General features: G+C 37.5%; 1 protein-coding gene and 1 long non-coding RNA gene across 6 annotated transcripts in view; one reads left to right on the top strand and one right to left on the bottom strand.

Moving 5' to 3' along the window:
- SAMD13 (sterile alpha motif domain containing 13) overlaps positions 1 to 22,391 on the bottom strand; it is a 39,613-nt gene extending 17,222 nt beyond the window's left edge. The window contains exons 1-4 of one of the 5 annotated variants that reach the window (XM_034437102.3): positions 15,112 to 15,181; positions 14,002 to 14,054; positions 10,721 to 10,805; positions 5,038 to 5,149 (exon numbers count right to left, since the gene is read on the bottom strand). In XM_034437102.3, the coding sequence (XP_034292993.1) occupies positions 5,038 to 5,149; positions 10,721 to 10,805; positions 14,002 to 14,032 (228 nt within the window). In that variant the 5' untranslated portion in view covers positions 14,033 to 14,054; positions 15,112 to 15,181. Of the gene's footprint in view, positions 1 to 5,037; positions 5,150 to 10,720; positions 10,806 to 14,001; positions 14,055 to 14,783; positions 14,880 to 15,111; positions 15,202 to 21,334; positions 21,429 to 22,240 lie in introns of those variants that run through there. The other 4 variants (XM_034437101.3, XM_034437105.3, XM_034437104.3 and 1 more) reach the window with 4 other exon arrangements.
- On the top strand, positions 182 to 16,824 carry LOC117677130 (uncharacterized). The gene is made up of 5 exons (XR_015733139.1): positions 182 to 294; positions 8,328 to 8,410; positions 11,763 to 11,858; positions 15,107 to 15,246; positions 16,647 to 16,824. It is a non-coding gene; the product is annotated as an uncharacterized LOC117677130 (long non-coding RNA).
- Positions 22,392 to 22,988: the final 597 nt, after the last annotated feature.

Below are 22,988 nucleotides of genomic sequence, written 5' to 3'. Positions count from 1 at the left end.
CCATTGGCCCTGGGGTGGCTTTAATTTATTCTACATGCAAATCAAATACAAGATATGAAAAGGTCCATATTACTTCACAAACTCATTCCAGCTTATTACCAAAACCTACAAAACTGTAAATATCAAGCAGAGGTACAGCATTTTGGCAACTGACTTGGTAATTTTAGTGAACGGCACATCTGCAGATAATTTTAATCACAATTTGAAATTTCATCTCCATAGTCTCTTTTTTACACTGGCATGAAAATTTGAAGTTGAATGGGGCACAGATATTAACTGAAAGGAATATTTCAGGTATAAATAGTTTTTGCCTTTTTTTTGGATTGGCTTATGTTTCCATTTTGTGCAAAAAACCTTTCCGTTTGCTGATTTTCTCTTTATATTTGAATGCCTAACTTTAGCTGACTGTGTATTTAAAAATTAAATGACATCTGAAGAAAACAATTAAGCATATATGCCATTTTAAATAAATATCCTGAATTTACATCTCTTGATCCCATTTCCTACATAGCCTCTTTCAAGTGCCATTTTAGTAAGATGATGTCATGCTTTCTAAGTCTGTTTCTAGAGGACAATGTTTGTCCTCAGAGATATTTACTTTAAGCAGTTTAGTGGAGGGCAGATCAATATTGCCTACCCATATCAGCCCTGTCACTCCTAAAGGTACATAATGGCCATATTTTATGTAACTTTAATAGCCAAACATTGCAAGAACTCTATGATCTCCTGTCTATGGAGATTCTCAATCATCCAAGTCATAGTTGTCCCAGATGCTTTTATAAAAGATAACTGGACTTTCTTGGGTTTTTTCCTTGAAAATATTTTGCTTCTCATCCAAGTAGCTTCTTCAGTTCTCCGAATACCATGTTCTAAATTTTATCAGTTGAAATTTAATCAGTCAGAAGAGTTTTTTTAAAAAAAAATAAAAATAAAAATGGATATTATAATTTTCAAAAGATTCTAATATAGGAAGAAACACTTCATTAAAAATGGATTTTTTTTATCAATCACAGAAGACAACAATTGATTTAATTACTGCAAGAGAGGTGCACTAAATACACTCAACCCCAATAATGTAATTCTGGGCAGTACACATCTGAAACTTCACTGATCTGTTCTGCAAAAAGAAAATCCTCAAATAGAGTCAGGGTAGTAGAATGGTAAAGGTATTTACAAGTAAAAAATAATAAAATCCACATAAAAATCCATACAAAAATAAAGTTAAAAAGACAACACCCCTCCCCCCCCAAGTGTGGATCTTCATGCTAGCTGACAGAGCCAAGCCTTAGTTCTTCTGCAAACCCAGCAAAGTGAGGGCCAACCTCACCTCATGGGACAACGTTCTCCATATACCTCATCTGTTAACATTTTGTAACTAATGAAGTCTGCAACATGAATCTCCTGTCTGGCCAGGTGAAATGAGTTTGACAAGGAGTCCCAGATTCTAGTCCAATTTCAGGTATGGAAACTTACTGGCTGCCTTTGGACCAGTCCACACCTAGAGTACTGCATCCAGTTTTGGTCACCACACTATAAAAAAAGATGTTGAGACTCTGGAAAAAGTGCAGAGGAGAGCAACCAGGATGATTAGGGGACTGGAGACTAAAACATATGAAGAACGGTTACAGGAACTGGGCATAGCTAATCTAGTAAAGAGAAGGACCAGGGGAGATATGACAGCAGTGTTCCAATATTTGAAGGGCTGCCACAGAGAGGAGGGGGTCAAGCTATTTTCCAAAGCACCTGAAGGCCAGACAAGGAATAATGGATGGAAATTGACAAAGGAAAGATTCAACCTAGAAATGAGGAGGAACTTTCTGACAGTGAGAACAATCAATCAATGGAACAGCTTGCCTTCGGAAGTTGTGGGAGCTTCATCACTTGAGACTTTCAAGAAGAGATTGGACTGCCATTTGTCAGAAATGGTGTAAGGTCTCCTGCTTGAGCGGGGGGGGGGCAGTTGGACTAAATGACCTATAAGCAGTGGTGGGATTCAAATAATTTAACAACCAGTTCTCTACCCTAATGATTTCTTCTAACAACCAGTTCACCAAACTGCTCAGAAAGTTAACAACCGGTTCTCCCGAAGGGGTGCGAATTGGCTGAATCCCACCACTGCCTATAAGATCCCTTCCAACTCTATTAATCTGTTAAATCAGACACTCTCTATCTGCCTAATCAACCTGACAGGGGTGTTGTGGAGAAAAAGCAGGAGGTGGGAACAGTATGTATGCCACCCTGAGCTGCTGACCAAAAGGAGGATTAGAAACGTAATAAATAACATAAAAGTCTTACTTTAAAAAGCCATTCAAAGGTGTTTTTAAAAAGCTGTCCTTTACACAAACAATGTCTTTCAACATGAGAAGTTTCAGTAACAATCTTTAAATGCAATATCAGCTGCTGAACTTCCTTCAATTTATGATATGCTAAAACAATGAATCAGGGATTGAACTGAACTGAAAGTAAGATACTCACAAGTGCAAAATGGGGGTTGTGCAGGCATTAGCAAGCATGATTTTCAATTATTTGTTTTAATCCAGCACTGCAGAAGCTGATGAAAATATTAGAATCCTACGCCTGGAACTGATCACAAAGCCAAAAAATGAATTGGTCATGATTTGGTGGGATCAGGACTATCTGCTGTGTGTGTGCGTGTGCACGTGCACGTGCGCGTGCAAGTGTGTTGTTCTCAAATAAATTAAGATGGTGCAAAGTCCTATCTCTCTTTTATCTGCATTGCATCTGCCCTGCCCCCCAACATCTGGGAAAGGGAACGATTCAAGCAATTGATTCTAATCATGCCAAAGCAGCCTTTTAAATGTTACTGCAGCAGCAATAGATGATACGATAGAAAAGTGACTCTTGTAATAATGTGTAAAAGACAAGAAAGGAAAAGAAGGACATATGAAATATCTAAAAACTGAAGGTTTGGTTGAAATATCTACAATTCCTTATCTTTGGAAAGTTGGTATCACAGAACAACAACCCCATTTGAACCCCAATTTATCTAGATGAAAAGGATCTTTGTTTTTTTAAAAATAATCTCGGTATTCATAGTCTCTGAAATTGATGTTTTCCCCATTTCTGTACTTAAAAGAACCATTTTCCTTATGGTTATGACCTTACCACCATCATTGTGCAATCCTATACAAAACCAGAGTCCTATCAAGGAGTTAAAGGGATTCTTTCCAAAATATGGACAAACTACATGGGCATTTAGCAGATAGCATCAAATATACAATTTTCCTATGGCTCTGGGATCCTGCTTCAAAACCTGGAGCTGATGCCAATTCTATTACTCATCCTGCTGTTTTCCCTGCTGAGTTTCTCTAGCAGTAAAATCTGAAGGGTACTTAAAAAAGAGCACTCAGTTAATAATGAGTACTGAGGAATAAATAAGTGGTGCTGCATTAACAGCTTTTCATTAGACAGCCATAGCACCTAGTGGCAATTACAGGTAGTCCTTGATTTACAACCATAATGGTGCCTGCACATTATGGTCCTAAATCATGACAGTCATAAAGCAAATCATCCACATGATCAACTGAATTTAATGAATTGTTTTTGTGACAGTCATTAAGCAAGTTCACGATCTTTAAATCCATTATTCACTGTGGTATGTTCATGCCAAAAACTGAGGTAAACAATGTTTTTCAGCAAAAACACTGTAAATTGCAGTCACGTGGCCACAGGATACTACAAAGAGCCATAAATGTGAGCTGGTTACCAAGCACCAATAATGTGGTCATGTGCCTGCACGCACACACACGCCCATTGGCTGATGGAATTTTGGAACTGAGTTGTATCTCTGAGGAATTGTTGCGGTCCGCCAGCGGCCTGCGGAGCTGGTAGCAGAGTCTGACAGTGAGGAGGCTGGGGAGGAACATGGCCAGTCCTGGAGTCTGGGGAAGGCTGGGACGAGGGCTCTGCGTCAGAGGCAGAGATGGGGCCAGGACCACCTGGGAGTTATGTGCGGACTCCGGAGCCTCCAGAGTCAAACATCAGTGAGGCAGAGGAACAGGGGGAGCCTGTTCCCAGTGTGCGCATGTGCAGAGCTGCCAGAAGGCAAGAACAGTTAAAATAAAAGGGTCGACTCGGGAGTAGGGCTTGGAGATGATAGGCCCCTCCCGTAAGACATAAAAGAGGAGCAAAGGCACGTGGGCCTTTGCAGGAAGCAACTGTTGTTCGTGCTGGCCGGTTTCAAGACTGCAGCTCTGTGTTGAATCTGTGTTCCCTGTGGCCTTGCAAAGTTAATTGCCAATTAGGTCTTGGCAGAGTGTCAAGGGAGATAAAGGTGGGTGTTTATCAGCCTTATCAGAAGAACTGTGGCAGACTTCTGTCGGACTCTTTACAACTATTTGGGACTCATCTGTTAATATAACAGATTGAGAATGAACAGTCTCTGAATGAGCAGAATTCATAGCTGTTGAAATAAAAAAAGGGGTTTTGGGACTCATTGTGTGCTTTTATTGTATCAGGAAGCCTAGGTCAGAACAGGAATCTGTCATAACTTTGAACAGTCACTAAATGATCAGTTGTAAGTCAAAGACTACTTGCATATAGTGAAAAACCTGTCACCACTTCCTGCTCCCTTTCATTCATTTCAGATGTGTTAGTGCCAACCTAAGGAAGCCTATCAAGGGAATGGAAGGCTACAGACATTGTCCTGGTAACATTGTGTAGGTGACTGACATTCCCATGCTCATTTTCTACCATGTAGCTCAATTTTAAACTGCCAAGCAATTCACTCTTAATTGCATTCCTTGAGTGCTTATTTTATTTACTTCTTGCATTATTGCTCTTTTCATTTATGAGTTCAGAGTACAGGCAGGGTGTGTGTGTGTTTCATTTTACTCTCATAACAAACCTGTGGTGTACATTGGTCTTAGCACAACTGGTCCAAGGTGACCCAATGTTATTAAGAAGAAATTTGAACCTGGATCTTTGCAATGCCAAAAATATGCCTGTAATTGTCCCTACTCTGAAATCTCCCAAGCTGGAAATTAAAAGTAAAAAGCTTTGTGCAAACAGATTTACCTGTTCTTGAAAAGCATTTGCTTGTTCTTCAAAGCCCACTGTTCTGAAATAATTCACCACATCTGTAACTGCCCAGTCAGCCGGATCAGGAGGTCTTCCATTCTCTACCAAGCTACGGAGTTTTAAGAAATTCAAACAAAAATGAATCTTTGGCATGGATGTACAAACTAGCACAAACTAGCTACTCAACTGCTCTCTCAAGAAAAAGAAAACCATCAGGGAAAACCATCTTACTTGATGATATAACCATCTTTTAAAGACCTTTTAAACCACCTGTGTGTCCACTTTCTCTGTATGTCCATTTAGAGTCCACTTTAAATCCTCTCTCCTCGAAAGCCTAAGCAGCCATTGTCAGTTTGGTATCTGTTTTGTGTGGTAGTATTATCTCTACAACACATGGCCTTCTTTCACCACTGGTCTGCTGATACCCTTTGTAGTACCCTCCAAAAAACTGCCTTGTAAAGATACGGCTTCCTGAGTGTCCTTCCATATCTTTTTAGGTACAATGAAGTACCATGCAGGTTGGCCAGAGAGATGGCATAAAAAGTCTCCAGGCAAAAATATTAGGGCTAACTGAGGTTTTGAGCCTGCCTTATTCCAAATCTAGCACTTAAACTGCCAGACACACGCACATGCATACACACAAAATATATGTAATTATAGGTAGAAAATATATATACTGGTAATTTTAATCCTATAAGCATGAAGTGGAAAAATTGTATCTTAGAGTAGGGTTCGTGTTAGGCCTGCCCTGAATTGAGTGAAGATAAACTTTTTTCCTCCATTAAGCAACAGTAAATGCCAAATGTTTGGGTGCACTGTCTCATATAACTCTCCCAAAGTCACGTAGTGATCTTCTTGTTTGAATTAAAATTTGCATTCTGCTCTTCCTTTTCCAAGTCTGCTTTCTTTTTCGCTATAACACTTCCTAGCAAATGTTGTCAAAACAGTATGGACTAATAAGGAGCCTATGGCAGTAGGCACACTTGCTTTCTTTATTGTAAATGCCAAAGAGCCCTTTTATTATTACTTTCCCCCAATAATGCAGTCTTATGCAGACTAAGCAACCTAATCAACGAAGAGCTCTGAATAAAGTTTAGCATTAAGCTGGACAGGACTAACTGCACCATTCCTGCCTCCAAAACAGAGATTGAGCATTGACCTTCACCTCATTCCTCAATTTAAGGAATATTTCCTCCAACATCTGCATGATTCAGAGCAGGGATGGATATGCAGACTCTGTGATAAACAATCAGGTATATTCCAGCTGAGTTCACAGCAACACAGTTGCTAAGTGAAACATCATGTGACTGTGATAGACTTAAGATGTCACTTTCCATTTGGTTGTTAGGTGAGACATCTGGTGTTTTTACTGCCAGCTCCTCTGTTGATGCTATCTATTGGACGCTAGTTGCAGAATAAGCAAAATAGAAATTACCTTTGCGCTTTTTATTTTTTCTGCTCTATTTTCTTTTAGTTTGTTTCTACTATTGCAATTACTATTTAGTTTGTTTCTACTATTACAATTACTGTATAACTTTTAATACAATTATTTTTTAAAGGAAATGGTTTTCAGAATTGCCAACCAAGTGATATGTAAGATTTCTTACTCTCTGCACTTGACTTCTGCACTTATGTATTCTGTTATCCCTATAGAAACATACACACATGCTTACACACATACCCAGTGCAATTTCCTCCCCCTTTTGCTATTTGCCCTTTCTCTGCTGTTCTGTGCAACAATCTTTTTTAAAATAGCTATTGCAACAGGAAGCTCACAAAGCTCACCTTGTAAGTCTTCAAACAGGAATGTGCTAGCACAAACATGGTAATAGCAATTGCCCAATTCCAGATGTGTACTCTGAGAATCATCTGCATGTCAGCTCTCTGTTAATCTAAAACTGACCCACGCAGATTCCATGGGTAAAAAGATTGTCGGTGTATTCCTATGCTAACTTGGTTCACACATGGGCATGAGACATAATTTTTAGCTCTCCAACAGCAATCACATTTGGATGCTAAAACCCAATTCTTTCAATGATCTTAGAGCCACCTCACCCAATGTAGTACCTACCACTTTGAATCCAGTATAGCCATAAGTTAGTAATAATAGGAATTGAAATCCTACACATTCAGAGAATATCTGGTTACATCAGGCTATTTTAGAAGTATGAAATTAAGTAGACCAACTTTATAAAAAGACCTTATATAGTGCTGGTGGAACATACTCTTAATTTACTGAACTTTATCCAAACTTCTTAGAATAATGTATTTTGACCCAACCTATATGCTAGGAGTATCCAAGATCACCCACCGCTTCGAGAATAATATAATAATTAGATAATCACATTTTACTTAAATATATGCCTTGGGTTGTGTCTATTTACTTGGTGATTGCTTTAATTTAATTCAATGAAATCTACTTTCGAGAAAATGTGTATCAGATTTGAATCCAACCAAATCACTACTTTTTAAGATTAGTTCTGCCATTACTATACAAAATGAGAAATACAGAGACCTTTAATTATAAGTGTAAGAGATTAAATGGGCTCTGTCTTTGAATAACAGTGCAATGATGCTATGTAATTGTCCCCCAAATTAGTTGTAAAATAAAATCTAAAATGAACCTGCATGGTATCTCTGTAGCAGAAACTAAATCTTAATTCTACACAATGTGGTGAATATACTATACATGGGAGGTAACCTGAAAATGTATTTATAAGGCTAACATGGTATAATATCAGGTTCCATCCAAGAATCCTACAGTTGAATACAGGCTCACATTTCTGTGCTATTTTGTTGCTACAGTGACACCTACTGGCAAGCAGTTTAAAATACACCTAAAGGAGGCCATGAATTCTTAAATTGATTTTTCACCTGCTTGAGGTTTCTCCAAATATATTGGACAGAATGGACAAAGTTGAACAGCTGAATTTATGTTGTTTACCCTGTCACCTAGTATCTGACACCATCAAGTCTTTCAAGGGGAAAGATAGCTTGATAGTATCAATTCCCCGCCTCAGGCGCTGCTTGGATTTTTCTCTAGCTTGATTGGATATTATGCACATGGTATGAAGAAAAAAAGATATGGAAGGTGGGAAGTGCACATTTTTTTAAAAAAATAAAAGCCTTTTGCATAGTTGAGAGATTGCAGGGTTTTTTTATTGCAGTACTCAAAACATGTAACCATTTGAGACAATCATGAAATTATTTTCGTTCTTTGTTATTTCAGATGTGTGAAAATTTATTTAATTTAACAAATTTTGACAACTGAATTTTTGTTTTTACAGTGGGAGTTGTACTGCAATTTATATGACACTATACCACAACTTATGTTTTCTGCTGCTGAGCTTGTGGATGGTTCTTCCAATTGGTAAGAATTCTTGCCCTTCTGGTATCAGAGTGATCAATATTCTTATCTGTTTTCACCACCCAAACCAGAGTTTCAACATTTTGTTCTTGGGGCCTACAACAAATATGGGCAGTTCTCGACATACGACCACAATTGAGCCCCAAAGCAAAACATTTGTTAACTGAATTCTGTCCCACGTTCTGTCCCATGTTCTTGCTACAGTTGTTAAGTGAATCATGCCTCCCCATTGACTTTGTTTGTAAGAAGGTCGCAAAAGGTGATCATATGATCCTTGGTCATGGCAAACTGTCATAAATATGAGTCAGTTGCCGAGCCTTGGAATTTTGATCACATCACCATGGGGATGTTGCAATGGTTGCAAGTTTGAAAAACGGTCATCAGTCACTTTTTTCAGTACCATTGTAACTATGAATAATCACTAAGTGAACTATTATAAGTCGAGGTCTACCTGTGCTGGGCCTTTCTTTCCTTTAATCCAACAGTAAATGTTCTCTGCCATTTTTGAATTAGCAGATATTAGCGGATATACTATATTGTCATGACACCTGTTGCCTGTTGCCAATGTCTGCCCTGCCTCTATCTGCATCTGTTCTGATTCACTGCCGATTAGTGGGGTGCTGATTTTATGCATGCATGCAGCATACGATAAGCAAAATGCTTGGCTGAATCACCCAGTTGTCATCCCTTATTTTATGCATCTCACAAGCTGGCAGAAAAACACACTTGCAAAGCATGGGAGCTATAACAAGAATGGGATGTGTCTGGTTGTCATGTCTAGGGTGACTTCCAGTGCTCCTTTTCCTATACCTCGTGCTGTCATTTTAAAAAAATCGTTCCCTCTATTACTTCAAACTGAGTTATTTTTTCATAGGGTTCCTGCACCCCTTTTCTTTATGTAAATAACAAATGCTGACTTTTAGCTTTCTCTGCACTCTTTTCTGCAGGCAATGGAAGGTGAAAATGGGGTTGACCCTATCATTCCATTGTTTCACTGTTGAACAGGTACGCTCTTCCTGTTCTGCTGACAAAGCAACCTTGTGTTACTGAACAATTTTGACAGATCACTACGACAGCACTGTATATTCAGCACCTTAGAGAAACCATAGTGAAATGGTGGCCAATGAGCCAGATCAAGGCCCAGTGAGGAGAGGAGTGTACCCAGATAAAGGGAAACTGGCCACATTTTGCTTCCACCTACTATCAGTCACCTGATTGTATTTATAAATTAATGAGAATCCATAACAAGTTTAAAACACTGAGATGGTCAGTGGATGTTCTTTGGCTTAAGAGGAAAGTGACTGCTTTCACACCATGATAGGTTCCCCTGTAACGGGAACATGACCAAAAAAACCCAGATGAAAATGGGGAAGTCCACTTCTTTAGCCACTGCAGCACTATCCAGCCACGTTATAGCTATTCAAGAGAGGAAACGATGGCAAAATCACCGAGATGCTCTTCTTTCATCCTCACAATTTTCAAAAAGCTATTAGCAGCAGGAGGAATGCCAGCTTTGAAGTCAGACATTTCCCTCTTACAACCACCACTAGATTTCATTTGATTGTGTTTACAAAGAAGGAAACAAATGCATACCATATAAATTAAAACTACAGATGAGGCAGACCATTAGCAATTATCTTTTATCTCCCTTTTGTGTGAAGAGGTAGTGAGAGGATTATTACTTGTTACTTGAGGACTGGCAACAGCTTAGAAGATACTTAAGTGATGTCATTATTAGTCACCTAGAGGGAACCTGGTGGGCTCATAGCAAACCTTATATGTTCTTAAGTGGTAGGTAGTCAGCATGAACTACTCCACCAATCTTTTTGTTTTATAACTGTTGATACCATCCATGATGCCCCTTAGTAAACAGGCTCTTTAAACACTTAGAAGAGTGTTTCTCAACCTTGGCAACTTGAAGACGTCTGGACTTCAACTCCTGGAATTCCCAAACCAGCATGCTAGTTGGGGAATTCTGAGAGTTAAAATCCATACATCTTCAAAGGTGAGAAACTCTGCCTTAGAAGATATACTTAAATATGCATCAAAAGGTTAGGATTACAATTGAGCCTAGACAGTGATGATATAAAATACTTTAAATCAAAGATATGCTTCAGACATGATGTCCGTAGTCCATCAAAGATTTCAAAGTCAGAACAAACTCCACTTGTACTGACTATATTGTGAAGTTAGCAAAATAACATTTTAGCAATCTTTCAAGATAAAACTACAGATGTATACCATTTTTGGTACCCAGAAAATTTAAACTTCAGCTTTGTAAATCAATATACAGCATTTAAGAGGACCACTTACTTTTCTTTGTCCAGAGATCCATTTTCCTTGTTTTCCATGTCAATGGACAGCATGGAGATGTCAATGGGATCTTTTATGTCAGGAACTAAATCAATAAAGAAAAAAGGTGCATATATTTACTAGCATTAGTAAATGTTGTATGTTACTAGCATTAGTAAATGTTGTAGAATGTATTAAACCTTGCTTTTCCTGAACTGTTTTTAAACAGAGAGAAAGAACAGACACAATAGATTGTCACACTGTGGAACTTTAAAACCAACTTCAACAGTTTAAAGAAAAGGTCTTTTAATAATCAACAAAAAGTTTCCAACAGGTTGCATATTAATATATTTAGCAAGGATTTTCTTGGCCAGAAAGACAGTGGAGAGGTTTCTGCAAGTTATTATCTTTTATCCATTCTCCATTTAGGAAATGCACAGGTGAAGGCAACAGGCACTCTAGACATGTCAACACCTCCATTTCCACATAACGTATTGGTATTTTTCTTTAAAGTTCATCTTCTTTTTCAACATTTGGCCCTCTATTTAAATTAGTGCTCTGGGGAACTGGATGGACTCTCCCAGGCAACAGGTCTGACAACAATACTGAGGAGATGGATAAAATATGGGCATTAATAGTAGACTTTGAAGTCTACTATTAATGACTTCAAAGAATAAGAATCTCTGCCTTCTTATTCTTGTAAGAATAAGAAGGCAGAGAAAGCATGCAGGGCATGCCTTCTGGAATTCTTTCCAACTGCTTAATAGCAACACCATGGGTTATGTAACCAGAGGATTGGGGGTGGGCTGAAGAACAAGGCAATCAATACTGTCACAAGTTGCTGCCCCTCTGCCTCCCTTATAGGGAATGTACTGAGTTGTTTTGTTGTTGTTTTTCTTTGCAGGTCCTGGTCAGATCGAGTCCATTTTCAAAGTCTGTTTTGCTCTGACTAGCTTCTCTCCCACATCACATTTGGTCTAACTCTATTTTTGGAGAGCTATCCTGATGACACACAGACATACAGTAGCTCTAATCCCCTGTATATATTTTCTTTCTAACCTAGACCTCTTCCAACAATGGCTTATTCCATTCCATCAACATTATATATACCGACAATCCCCTTTGGAGGATTGAAGATATAGTTATTTCAAGTTTACAGGTGAGATTAAGCACAATATTGTACTGATAATCAGTCTGAAATCACATATCTGAAAGATAACCTAATTGGAAAGATTGTTGTAGCCTTCCTTATTTGCCTTAATAATTTTTGTTCTCTTTTTCAGTATCTTTTCTAGCTCTGTCTTATCCTTTCCTAGGTTTGGTGCCATTACTGATTGGGCCTGCCAAGGAAAAATAGATTGGGACTAAGGTCTTTTCTACAAGAACCTTTCCAGATCCCATACATAGCATGTGATAAATTAAAATTTTTACGACAATACTTGCTGTATATATATAACAATCTAATCCAATAATACAATATAATGTGAAATTAATTTTTGTTGGTTCCTCCAGGTTAAGAAGTGGAAAATAATGGGGAGAATTTAGAAAAAAGTAGTGCTGCATTTTTAAAATTCTTTCAAACCTTTCTTCCCCACCCACATGCAAAAAGATATGATGTGTTTCCTAGTTTTTCATTCAAAGCGCTGCATAAATTGTTTAAAATGTGAGAGGTTGTATACAAAAATATTGTGCAAATATAATTAAGAAAAAAACTAAAACTTTTATTGCAAGAACAAGTAACATGAGAAGCTTATTTGAATACAGAAAATACTTCAGTTGTCCTACACAGAACGCAGTTACAGGACCTATAACACACTGCCATCCAGATTTGCTACAATACCTCTTATTTAGGGGGAAAACCCCAAGATAAATATAAGGTATTAAAATATGCAAAGAAAATAAGAGGATTGGCCTTACCAGATACGAAACTATATTTTGCTGCCCACTGTTAGGTTTAGATGAAAGAGTGGGTAGTGTATTGCAAGAGATAGGCAGCAATTGGTGTGTAAAGTCACTATTTTGAGATTTAGGTGGCATGGTTATCTATGGTTTCATAAAATTAATATAAATGTAGACTTTAAAAATCACTATGTCAGGCAGGCTATTCTTAGAATATGGAACAAATTTAAACTTAGATTTTTCTGAAAACACCTTTGTGGCGTTCAACACAAGAAGCATTTTATAGACGAGAAATAATAAATAAAAGTAAGTAGTTAACACAGCATGATGTATTAGAATTTTCTCAGGGGGACTGCAAAATGAAATCAAGAGATTTGATAACAGAATACTCTTGTCAATGATTTTCTTATGTACAACCGACAAAAAGGTTTCAAGTGAATAAATATTTTATGGTTTGGAACAGAAGTAAGACCGAGTTTGAAACAGAATTATATAATAATGATAAATGTTATTGCTAAATTGTATAAACTGTTGTTGAAATATGAGACAGAAGAACAAGGGAAAAATGAACAATAAAATTGGCTAAAAATTTGGCTATTTGGCTAAATTTTTCATTGGAATGGACCAATGGAAAAACATGAGGTTGAAAGGCCTGAAACTTAACATCAGGTAGGTTTTAAGGTTTTAACCTTAAAGAGCATTTTAATAAAATAAATAGTATTTCTCACCAGAGAAATTGTTTAGCATGTATAAAGGCATTTTGAGTCTTTCCTAGAAATGTGAAAAGGACAATTTATCATGCTTGAGACATGTAAAAAAAAATGAACCCAAAAAAAAAAAAAGATACAGATATATTAATTCAGAATATCTTGAAATCAGAGACTTTTCTGTCTAATCATACCTGTATTCGATGCAAAGGAAATTAGAAACTTCTATTTTTTTATTTGTTCTTTCTTTTCCTTTCTTTATTCTGTATTAGTTTGGGGTAGTTTTCATGTTCTCTTTTAATAAAATGTATATAAAAATACCTCTTATGTAGGGAAAGTATCTGTTTTCTTGGTGAACAGCATTCAAGATCAGGAAATTTAAATTATTTAAATTAATCTAAATTAATTTATTCAAGACTTTGGGTATAATTTGAACCTCAAGAGACTTTTATTTAATTAAGGTAGATGGATGTTTTCAAGCCATTTACTTCTGTGCCTTGAGCTTCAAGACCACGTTTGTTGTGTGTATGTGTGCGTGTCTATTCTATTAATTATTTTAAGTAATCCCACTGTTTTTCGTTTTCTTTTCCCAAGTAGCATACCTATTCTCTCCTTGATCATCTTCTTGCTCCAAGCATGATCAAAGAAAGCCATTTTTAGCATTCGTAAACAAGTCTCAGCTAAACTGGGCCTTACCTTTCCTACCATTATGTTTTGAATAATCCATTCTTCTTTGGTAATATTCCTACCTGTTTAAAAAGAGTCTTTTTTATTAATGAGTCCTTGGAGATACATCTGTTTTTCCCCTTTCCCCTTTACTAATTCTTGATATAACACAAGTATTTGAATCCTTAAAAGTGGGGGGGGGGTTTCCTATTTAATTTGGAACCATGGGTGCTTTTTAACTTTTTTTCCTGAACTTCTAAAAATCAGCTTTCGAACTACCCAATGAATTTATTCACCATTAATATTACAAATTCCCAAATGGCATGAACATTCCTCTCTCCCTACATATTGCTTATAGCTCCACTTTATCAATCACTGTATCCAAGTTGGTCAGGATTACGTTTTGGCAGACCTTGTTCTTTTCTCTAGCTGGGAGCTGAAGTTGTCAGCAAATTGACCCCAAAGCATATTGGATATTTTAATCCTAAAAGAGTTCCTTCCAGCAGTGTCAGTGTTGCACGAAAAATGCTATTACTATCATCTTGCTCATCACTGTCAAAGTTTAGAGGCTGCTGAGTTACGCATATACAGTACCAAGAGAAATATAATTAATGCAATTTCCCAATGACTTTTTCTTTAAGCAAATGCAGGAAGTTGCTAATTTAATAATTTGACTAGAGGCAAAGGAGTCAGTCCTGTGACAACAGCCAGTTCTATATTAATTCTTTTATCTGGCATTGTTATCACTCAGACCTGAAACATTATCATGATCAGCCTACGGCTCACTAGAGGTTCTTGTACTGTATTCTCACCTTTCTCTGATCTGATTGGTTGACAACTTCTGATTTTGACCTAAATTCAGTCGCTGTATCTGGTGGAACCTGGCCTATACTTTCTCCCTACAGTGCTTAGGCTTTAGTTTTGGACAATGGGAGCATAATTTTAAAATAGGGAAGAAGTAGGCAAAAGGTTTGATTTCACAGCACTGTGTTTGCAACTATTGTTCAGCCATTTTAGTGTCAAAACAGTGTTATCTGCAAGGATAGGATGGAAGGGGACAGAAATCTTTCCAGCATCTTTAAAGCCACAGAAAACTGGATTGCTTGACAAGTGATTCTCTTGTTCCTTTCTCCAGTTTACCTTCTGGAAGAACAGCAGGAAAAGAAGAGAAAGGAGACAGCAATCACAGCTCCAACATTTTTTAGCCTGTGCTGGCACGAAAAACAAAAATAGAGGAAGTATTTTCAGGCAAATAAGAGGAAAGGATCCAGAAAGGTGAATAGGTTTGTTTGTTCCTCTTGTCGGTAATTTTAGGGATGCCACAGCTTCATTAAGCCTGAGAAAATGTCGACTCTTGCCCTTGGACTGGGTGACATGTCTGAGGAAGTGTATTTCCCACACCTGTGAAAAAGGAATGCTGAAGCGATTCTAGAGAGCTTTGATACAGAACCATGTAATAATGGCAGGAATCTGAAGGGAGAAAATACCATATTATGGTTTAGACAGCCTTTTCCCAACTGGGAACTTGGAAATTGTCATTTGGAAACATCAGAAGATTTGATTTCTGAGGAAGGCCACTCTAGATTCTAGAATTAATTCTTTTAATGCCATCCTAACCTAGGGACTGCCTACCTGACAATATAGTATGGCTTTGCTTGAATTTCTCTGTCTTCCTTAGCCTAATACATCTTGCAGCATTGTATGTGTCTAGAAAGAAAGGGAAGATGGTAGCATGTAACATACACCAAAGACCTATTACACAGATGAGGGAAAAAACTTCATCTCTGTGGTGCCATAACGTATGATTAGATTTCATATATTAAAGGAAGGTCATTAGGAAGAGGTAATGATAAGAGCATGTCTACTAACAGTTTAATTGTATTGTTTTTCTATACCTGCATATTACTGGAGAGTTTGGTCTATTGGTTAAAGGCACCAGGTTAGTAAGCAGGAGACCATGAGTTCAAATCCTGCCCCAGCCATGAAAGCCTGCTGGGTGACTTTGAGCCACACTCTGACCTTCTCTCAGCCAACTCACCTCACAGAGTTGTTGCTGTGGGAAAAATAGGAGGAGGAAGGGGTATTAAGTATGTTTGCCACCTTGAGTTATTTATAAAAAATAAAAAAGTGGGATATAAATATATAAATAAAAATAAGGTGAATGATTTCTCTCCCTCACTAGAGATTTTCAAGCAGAGACCAGATATACCTACACCTATTGAAGTATACACTAATTCTACATTTTGGGGCACCAAGGAGCTATTTGCATAAGCTTACAAGTCTTTCTCCAAATTCTATGATTCTGTATTTTGTAACCATAACACATCTTAACACATATGTGTGTTCACTGTTTTCTTGGGAGCCAAAGAGAACAAGAACTGCATTTTTAAAAAATTAATCCTTCAACAAGAGGCAGGCACGAATTGGCTATTTAGGTAAACATGATTCAGAGGTTGTATTCAGGTCTTTCTTTTATGTAATGTCTTCATTTACTGTAAAACCTTTCCCAGCAAACAGAAAAGTGAAAGAAAATATTTCACTTGCTATGTGACTGTTTGAAGTAACAGAGTTGAGAAGGCAAGTTAAAAAATAGGGCAATTCTTGCACTTATAAATTAAAGGAAACCATGACAGCCTTTGTTGCGTTTTCAATAAAATTCCTCCTGTCTTTTTCAGAACAGCACACGAAGCTCCAAAAATCCAGGATTTGCTTATGTTTACGCAACCCAGGAGAGAAGTTTATTTTATCACTTTACACCCCAAGCCACTTTCTTTGGATTGTTTTTTTTTCTTTAACAGTAACCATAATGTTTGCTAGTAGGAAGATTCAATAAAAGCAAATGGCTTGAAGAGATTGAAAAGAGCAAAATAATATATTTTAATTTTATTCTGTAGAGAGAAGATATACAGATAACTTCCTTACAGATAATGCTCACTGACCAGATTATTTCAAACCGATTCACATTCACATACCCCTAAGGACTGTTATCTACGGCTGTATACACATTCCTCAACTGGTATCACATCAAAAAATTTATTCTCTTTATTCACTGTATTCAGTTGCATAAGAGTGAGATAGGAGTCAAGGGGAAAAACCATTTCTTTGAACATATGTAAGTAGAAAACTGAAGAACCAGTTTGATGTAGTGGTTAAAGTGAGTTCTAGTCTTCCTTTAGGCATGAAAGCCATCTAGAAGACTTTGGGCCAGTCATTCTCTCTTAGTTCAACCCATCTCATAGAGTTGTTGTTGTGGAGAAAACAGGACGCAGGAAAATTAAGTATCTATGATGCAAATTGACAAAAAATAAAGGCAAAACATTAACAAAATTAATAAATACATAAAGTAGGGTTTTTGTAGGGAGAGAAGTCCAAAACTTAAGATATGCTTGCTCCCATAGAAGCTTATCCATTTATTATTTACAAGTAATCTTCAATTACTGACTGCTCATTCAGGGACCATTCAAAGTTAAAACAGCTCTGAAAAAGGTTTATGACCAGTCCTCAAACTTGTAGCTGTTATAGGGTCCCTGACATCACAATTCAGATGTTTGGCAACATCATGCAGTCACATGATCACTATTTATTACCATCACAGCCAGCTTCTGAGAAGTCAATAGGAAAGCTGGCAGGAAGTTGCAAGTCATAGTCATGTGATGTTGCGCTTAATGACTCACAGTGATTCTCTTAATGACTGTACTGGAACTGATGTCAAAAATTTGGCACGGTCATGTGATGTTGCATTTTATGACTGCATTGCTCAGTGGTAGAATTCTTAGAACCAATTGCAGTCAGTAAGACTACTACTGCAGTCAGACTACTTATAATTTTTCCATCTTGTCTTCACTGTTGCCATATACCTTATGTGCGGAATGGGAAGGGCAATGTGAACTGGAGCTATTGACTCCATACTTCTGCAGCAGTACATACAGAAGTCAAGGGAAAAAGCATTACTCATTTTGCTTAGACACTAATTATCTGCACTTTAAGTGCAAGCAAGTAAGAAATATTTGTCAAGTGCCACATTAACTGTTCCATCATGTGTACACAGTTCTATAAGTTTGCATTTTAATTTGGTTTTCTGTGATCCTTAAGCATTCCCTAGGGTGTGCTTTAGTTTTTGTAAGAAAGAAATACAGGTGCTTGCCCAAACCATCAACAGTGTTGTTGAATGCTTATCACCGGTCAAGGTTCTAGCTTCCATCTGCTGTGATGCAAACTTTGTTGTGCATGGAAGTTACCTCCTTCTACAAAACCTTGTCATCACGGCTGGTGGAATATGAGACCACATGCAATCAAAAAGACCCAGCAAACTTTCTCCTGTGATCAGAATCCATGCCTGTAATGCTCTTAATCCACATAGGGTAATTTCTGAATTGAGGCCCTATATTCTTTTTCTCCGTATTTATTTATTTTTTCTCTCTCCAATTTTGAAATAGACTTCTGCAAATCTGGAAGTCACCCTAAACTTACTGATATCTTTTTTATGTACCAGAAGGGAGGGGGCAGAGGCAAGAGAGGAAGATTTGACTTCATTAAAATGTGCGTGCAATGTTTGACCACCAAAAATAGAAGGAGAGATGAAAGGAAAAATTGTAGGCATATGCTGAAAACTGTCTGTTTTAAAGGCACTAAATATCTGGAATCAAGAGTCCACTTGCTAAAAGAGGTTAGAATAGTTAAAAATTAAAGAAGCTGAAGTATAATATATCTGGACAGCATCTGTGGAGAGAAGGCTGATTTAGAATTTGCAATGGTAACAGCAATAATTTTTTCTCTTAAAGGGTTTCCTAAGCAGTAGTCGAAAACATCATTAAAAACACTCAACTTTTTAAAAGACAACTTTAAAAACTATTTAATCGACTGAATAACAAAGCTTTAAGACATAACACACGACTGTCTTTGCTTAAATTCTGTATTATTCTTCCTTACTACTTTGGATTCTATAGTAGGTTTGAGTGTTCAAAGTACTGTACCTGCATTTCTTTTTGGACAATCACTTCAAGGATACAAGGATTCATTACCTATTTGGGATTGGGAAAGCTGAGACCTCCTCTATGTAGCCCCCCGTTTGGTGTTGTGTGCACCCCCACCTTCCACAACTGAAAACACTGGGTAAAACTGGTTGTGTAGCACTCAGCAACTCTTCTGAGTCTCTTCTTGAATTGGGAAATGATTCTTCCCACTGGCCAATGAAGGAATGCTAAAAGCAACAGTTAGCAAGCACCTTGCATTTCCCCTATTATAGTCTATTTTTACAGTGCAGAAAAGTAGTTTAAAAAACCTGACCAGCTATTTGGGGAATGGTGGGGGGAATTAAATTGTCCTTTGCCACAATGTAAAAAAATAAAATCTCTTCCTAATAAAGTCCCAGTCTGTGGCCAAGGAAAAAGTCCTGCTAACCCCACCTGATAGTCTTTGGGCTACCCAGCTCCCTGGGACTGCAAAGTGGGATAAGAGATTATTTCTTCTCAAATTCCACAGAAAGTTTATGTCCAGGTGAAAATGATTTGCCAGATAGTTTCCCTGAGAGCAGTCAGGAAACTTATGGATTGAACAACAGACATCTCAATAGGTAATTTCCAGATTATATAACTTTCCTTCCTCAGCCACTATATGGGTACAAGAATAAAGGGGAAAAATGGGGAATTTATGAATGAAACAATGTTAAAAATGTCAGGACTCAGAATTGTCTGAAAGTCTTTTCTTTCTGATAAACTGGATTCTGCTTACACTGTACTTCAATAGTGGCAGCACTTAGCTGATTTTGACTGATTTCAAAAAGCTAAACAAGATTGGACATAGTAAGCATTGGATGGGAGACCACCAGGAAATCAGGAACGCATGGTTAGCCCTTAGATGGGAGACTATTAGGAAAATGGGCTTTACATTTGAGTGGAAAATCAAAACAATGTTCTGGTAGAAAGCAAAGCAAACAGGTTTCATGTTCCCAAGAAAACTATACAACTATGAAGTCACCAGGACTTGATTAGACAGACGTTATATTTTTACATTGTGACAAAGGACATATTTGAGACATGCCCCATTCCTCATCACATTTCAAAGTTGAGGTTTGTACTGAAAACAGAATTTAAGGATCAAGCCACAAGACATCTTGCAAATCTTGCTTGTAAAAATTCACATCTGTGTAGATACAACTATCAGTATTATAATCCTCATTCTTTTCCCCTATCCACCCACAAAGAAAGTATGTGCAATACAAAATAGCATCTTGAAGGTTGGCTGCATATGTGTTACACTTTGGCATATAAAGAGAATGCAATTCTTCCTCATGCAGTCTCAGTTTATTCATCCAGAGGTTGCTCAATTTTTAAAACTCTGCTCAGGGTTTTTGCTGAAAAAAAAATACTCTTAAATTGCTTGGAGATGGTTATCATTTGATTCAATTATTTACTGTTACTCTGTTCAGGAAGGTGCTACCCATAAAAGCACAAAAAGATGGGAAAGAAAAAGAAAAACTAACTTGGAGAGAATTTGAGGTCAACTGCCATGTTTGATGCTGTCCACCTTAGCCTATTTAATTTGAAAAACACAGATGTGTGAGAAATGAAGAATTTTATAGGTAGCTCTCCACCTGCAATGTCCAAACAATTGTCTTTCTCAGACCATCCTTGGCAATGTTGTAATGGTTGAAAGTGAAATTTAAAATGATAGCTTAAAGTTTTGCTGTTTAGGAATTATTTCATATATAATTTTCAGTCTTAAATTTACACACTAGTTTTAACAAAAAAGATGCAAAGCTTTGCATACCCTTCAAAATGTCAGAATCTGCTTTTGAAAGAAGAAAAACAACTTCCTAACCCATTCTGGACAAACTTAAGAGGGAAATAAAGCAGCATTTCAACTGGAATGCAAAACAGAACTGAAATAAACAAACCAAACACCTCACATTTTTTTTCCTTTGCAATGACTTTAAAAGACCCCAGTCCTCTCAAAGGTACCTGCTAATAAAAATGATAATGCAAATTACATTTTTCCCACATTAAGACTGCACTTTTTTGCTTGTTAATAAAGCTTCCCTCCAAGAAAAAAACATAAATACTGTAGCAAGCATTTAGGTTCATGAACGAAAAATCACTACTGATGTTTTCACAGCTCTCGGGCTGCATATATTTCTTTATCCCTTTGGGATCATCCTCAGTGCATCACTAAGTCTTGCTTTTCCAGTTTCGGATTGGTTAAATTTCCCTAAACACACACCAATATAAAACATGCCTTTTGAAAGCAGCTGCTTCAGGGCAACGCTCACAATTAACTAGATCAGGGACAAAGAAATGGGGGGAAGAATTAAAAGGAAGGAAAACATCCCATTCTAAAGACAGCAGCAGCAGAAGACTTCACTTACCTTTTCTCATATATACATACATATAAAGCCTGCAAAAATATTGCCTTCCTCCCAGCACAGCAGCAGCCACATGCCGAGTTCCAACTAGAACACCGAGCGGCCAATCAGAAGAAGCTGTCATGGAGGACGGCATGCTGGGAATCGTAGTCCAAAACTCCAGAATAGACCGTTTGGGAATAAATCGTATTTATAGACCCACCATTTTTGTGTTTGAGGACAGCGAGTGCCTCGGGCTGGATTAGGAGGTCGGAGTTACAATTCCGAAATATACCTCCTCGGGTGTAAACTCCACTGAAATCACAGCAGCATCTTTCCAATAAACGTGCGGAAGGACGGGATGTTAAAAAAATCAACAAATCCGTCCATCCTTCACTTACGATGCAGTCATATTTTAGAAGCACACATTTATAGAAGCCACGAAGTAAAACCCTTGCACAAGAAAGGAGGAAAAAAAAAATTAAGGCAAAGGATGGCGTGGGCGCGACAGTGAGAACTTAAATTATTTTTTCCCGAATTTAAACCTTTCGTCTTTAAGGACTGTCTTGTAAGGGAAAGGATTATTTTAATCCAGAAAGAGTGTGATTCGCAATTAATTGAGAGGCAGTATATGCACCAAATTTTCTTCCAGTATACCCACTACTTCTTCTAGTAGCACTAATATTATTGAAAAGAGATCAGTGTAGTTTATAACTGGGAATGAGCGGAAGTGCTGAGAATATGACATGAATTTGGTTGAATATATGTTAAAAACAAACAAACAACGGAGCAAAAAAGTCAAATGCATTAAGAAGCCAAGAAAATCGTTCCATTGAGGAACAGGAGTAATGACAAACTTATCCAACCTAAATGCTTTTTTTCTCTCTAGTTACACCATCAGCTAAATAAAGTTGGAATGATTTTTCTTACCTGGGTTCATAGATTTCAGAGTGATTGGAGTTGACTAATGTAGAATGAAGCTTTCTTCTTCAGAAAGGAAATGAAGAATTCCCCTCTTCCTTAAACCAGGAGTACACTATTCCACTTCCCTGGGATAATGCTGGTGTCCCAGAGCTGCTCTGCCGGAGTAGCCCAAAAGGGGTGTCATAAATCCTGATGGAACCAAACTTTGTTTCTATAAGCATCCTCTTTCCACCAATGAGCAGTCGATTGTCTCTGCAAAACTTACAAATGAGACAATGCAACAACAGGCCTTATTCCTAAAAGCTGCATTTGTACGCTGCATTTTAGCCTAACATTTTTTGCAAAAAGGTAATTTCTCCCTTGAGTCAAACCTGATACCTGATTAGATCAAGAGTCAAGTGCTTGATGTAACAATGTTGTGTTGTTTTCGTAGCAAGAGTAAGAGCGGTTTACTTTCTGTACAGTATTGTCTTTTTTTAAGATTACTTTCCACTTCTCAGACTAGCTAGCAGTGGTAAGTAGGTTACAGCAACACAGCAAACCAGCCTCATCTGAGTTGAAAAAAACCTAGTCAGTTTACTAGCCTGGTTGGAACTTAGATGCGATCTAGGAAATGAATGGGTTGTATAGTAGATCTGGAAATTGCAGAAAGTCTGTGGAAAGTAACAAGAAATAACATGGCTGTCTCAATTTAGTGGCAAGAATCAGTAGGGAAGGGGTTGATTTTATGAAAAGCCAGATCATGATTTGGTTT

Source organism: Pantherophis guttatus, chromosome 3, assembly GCF_059756535.1.
Source record: "Pantherophis guttatus breed Tessera chromosome 3, ASM5975653v1, whole genome shotgun sequence".
In the NCBI taxonomy this organism is placed as follows: domain Eukaryota; kingdom Metazoa; phylum Chordata; class Lepidosauria; order Squamata; family Colubridae; genus Pantherophis; species Pantherophis guttatus.
The sequence above is the reverse complement of the archived record's forward strand: the minus strand, read 5'-3'. Positions and strand labels throughout refer to the sequence as shown.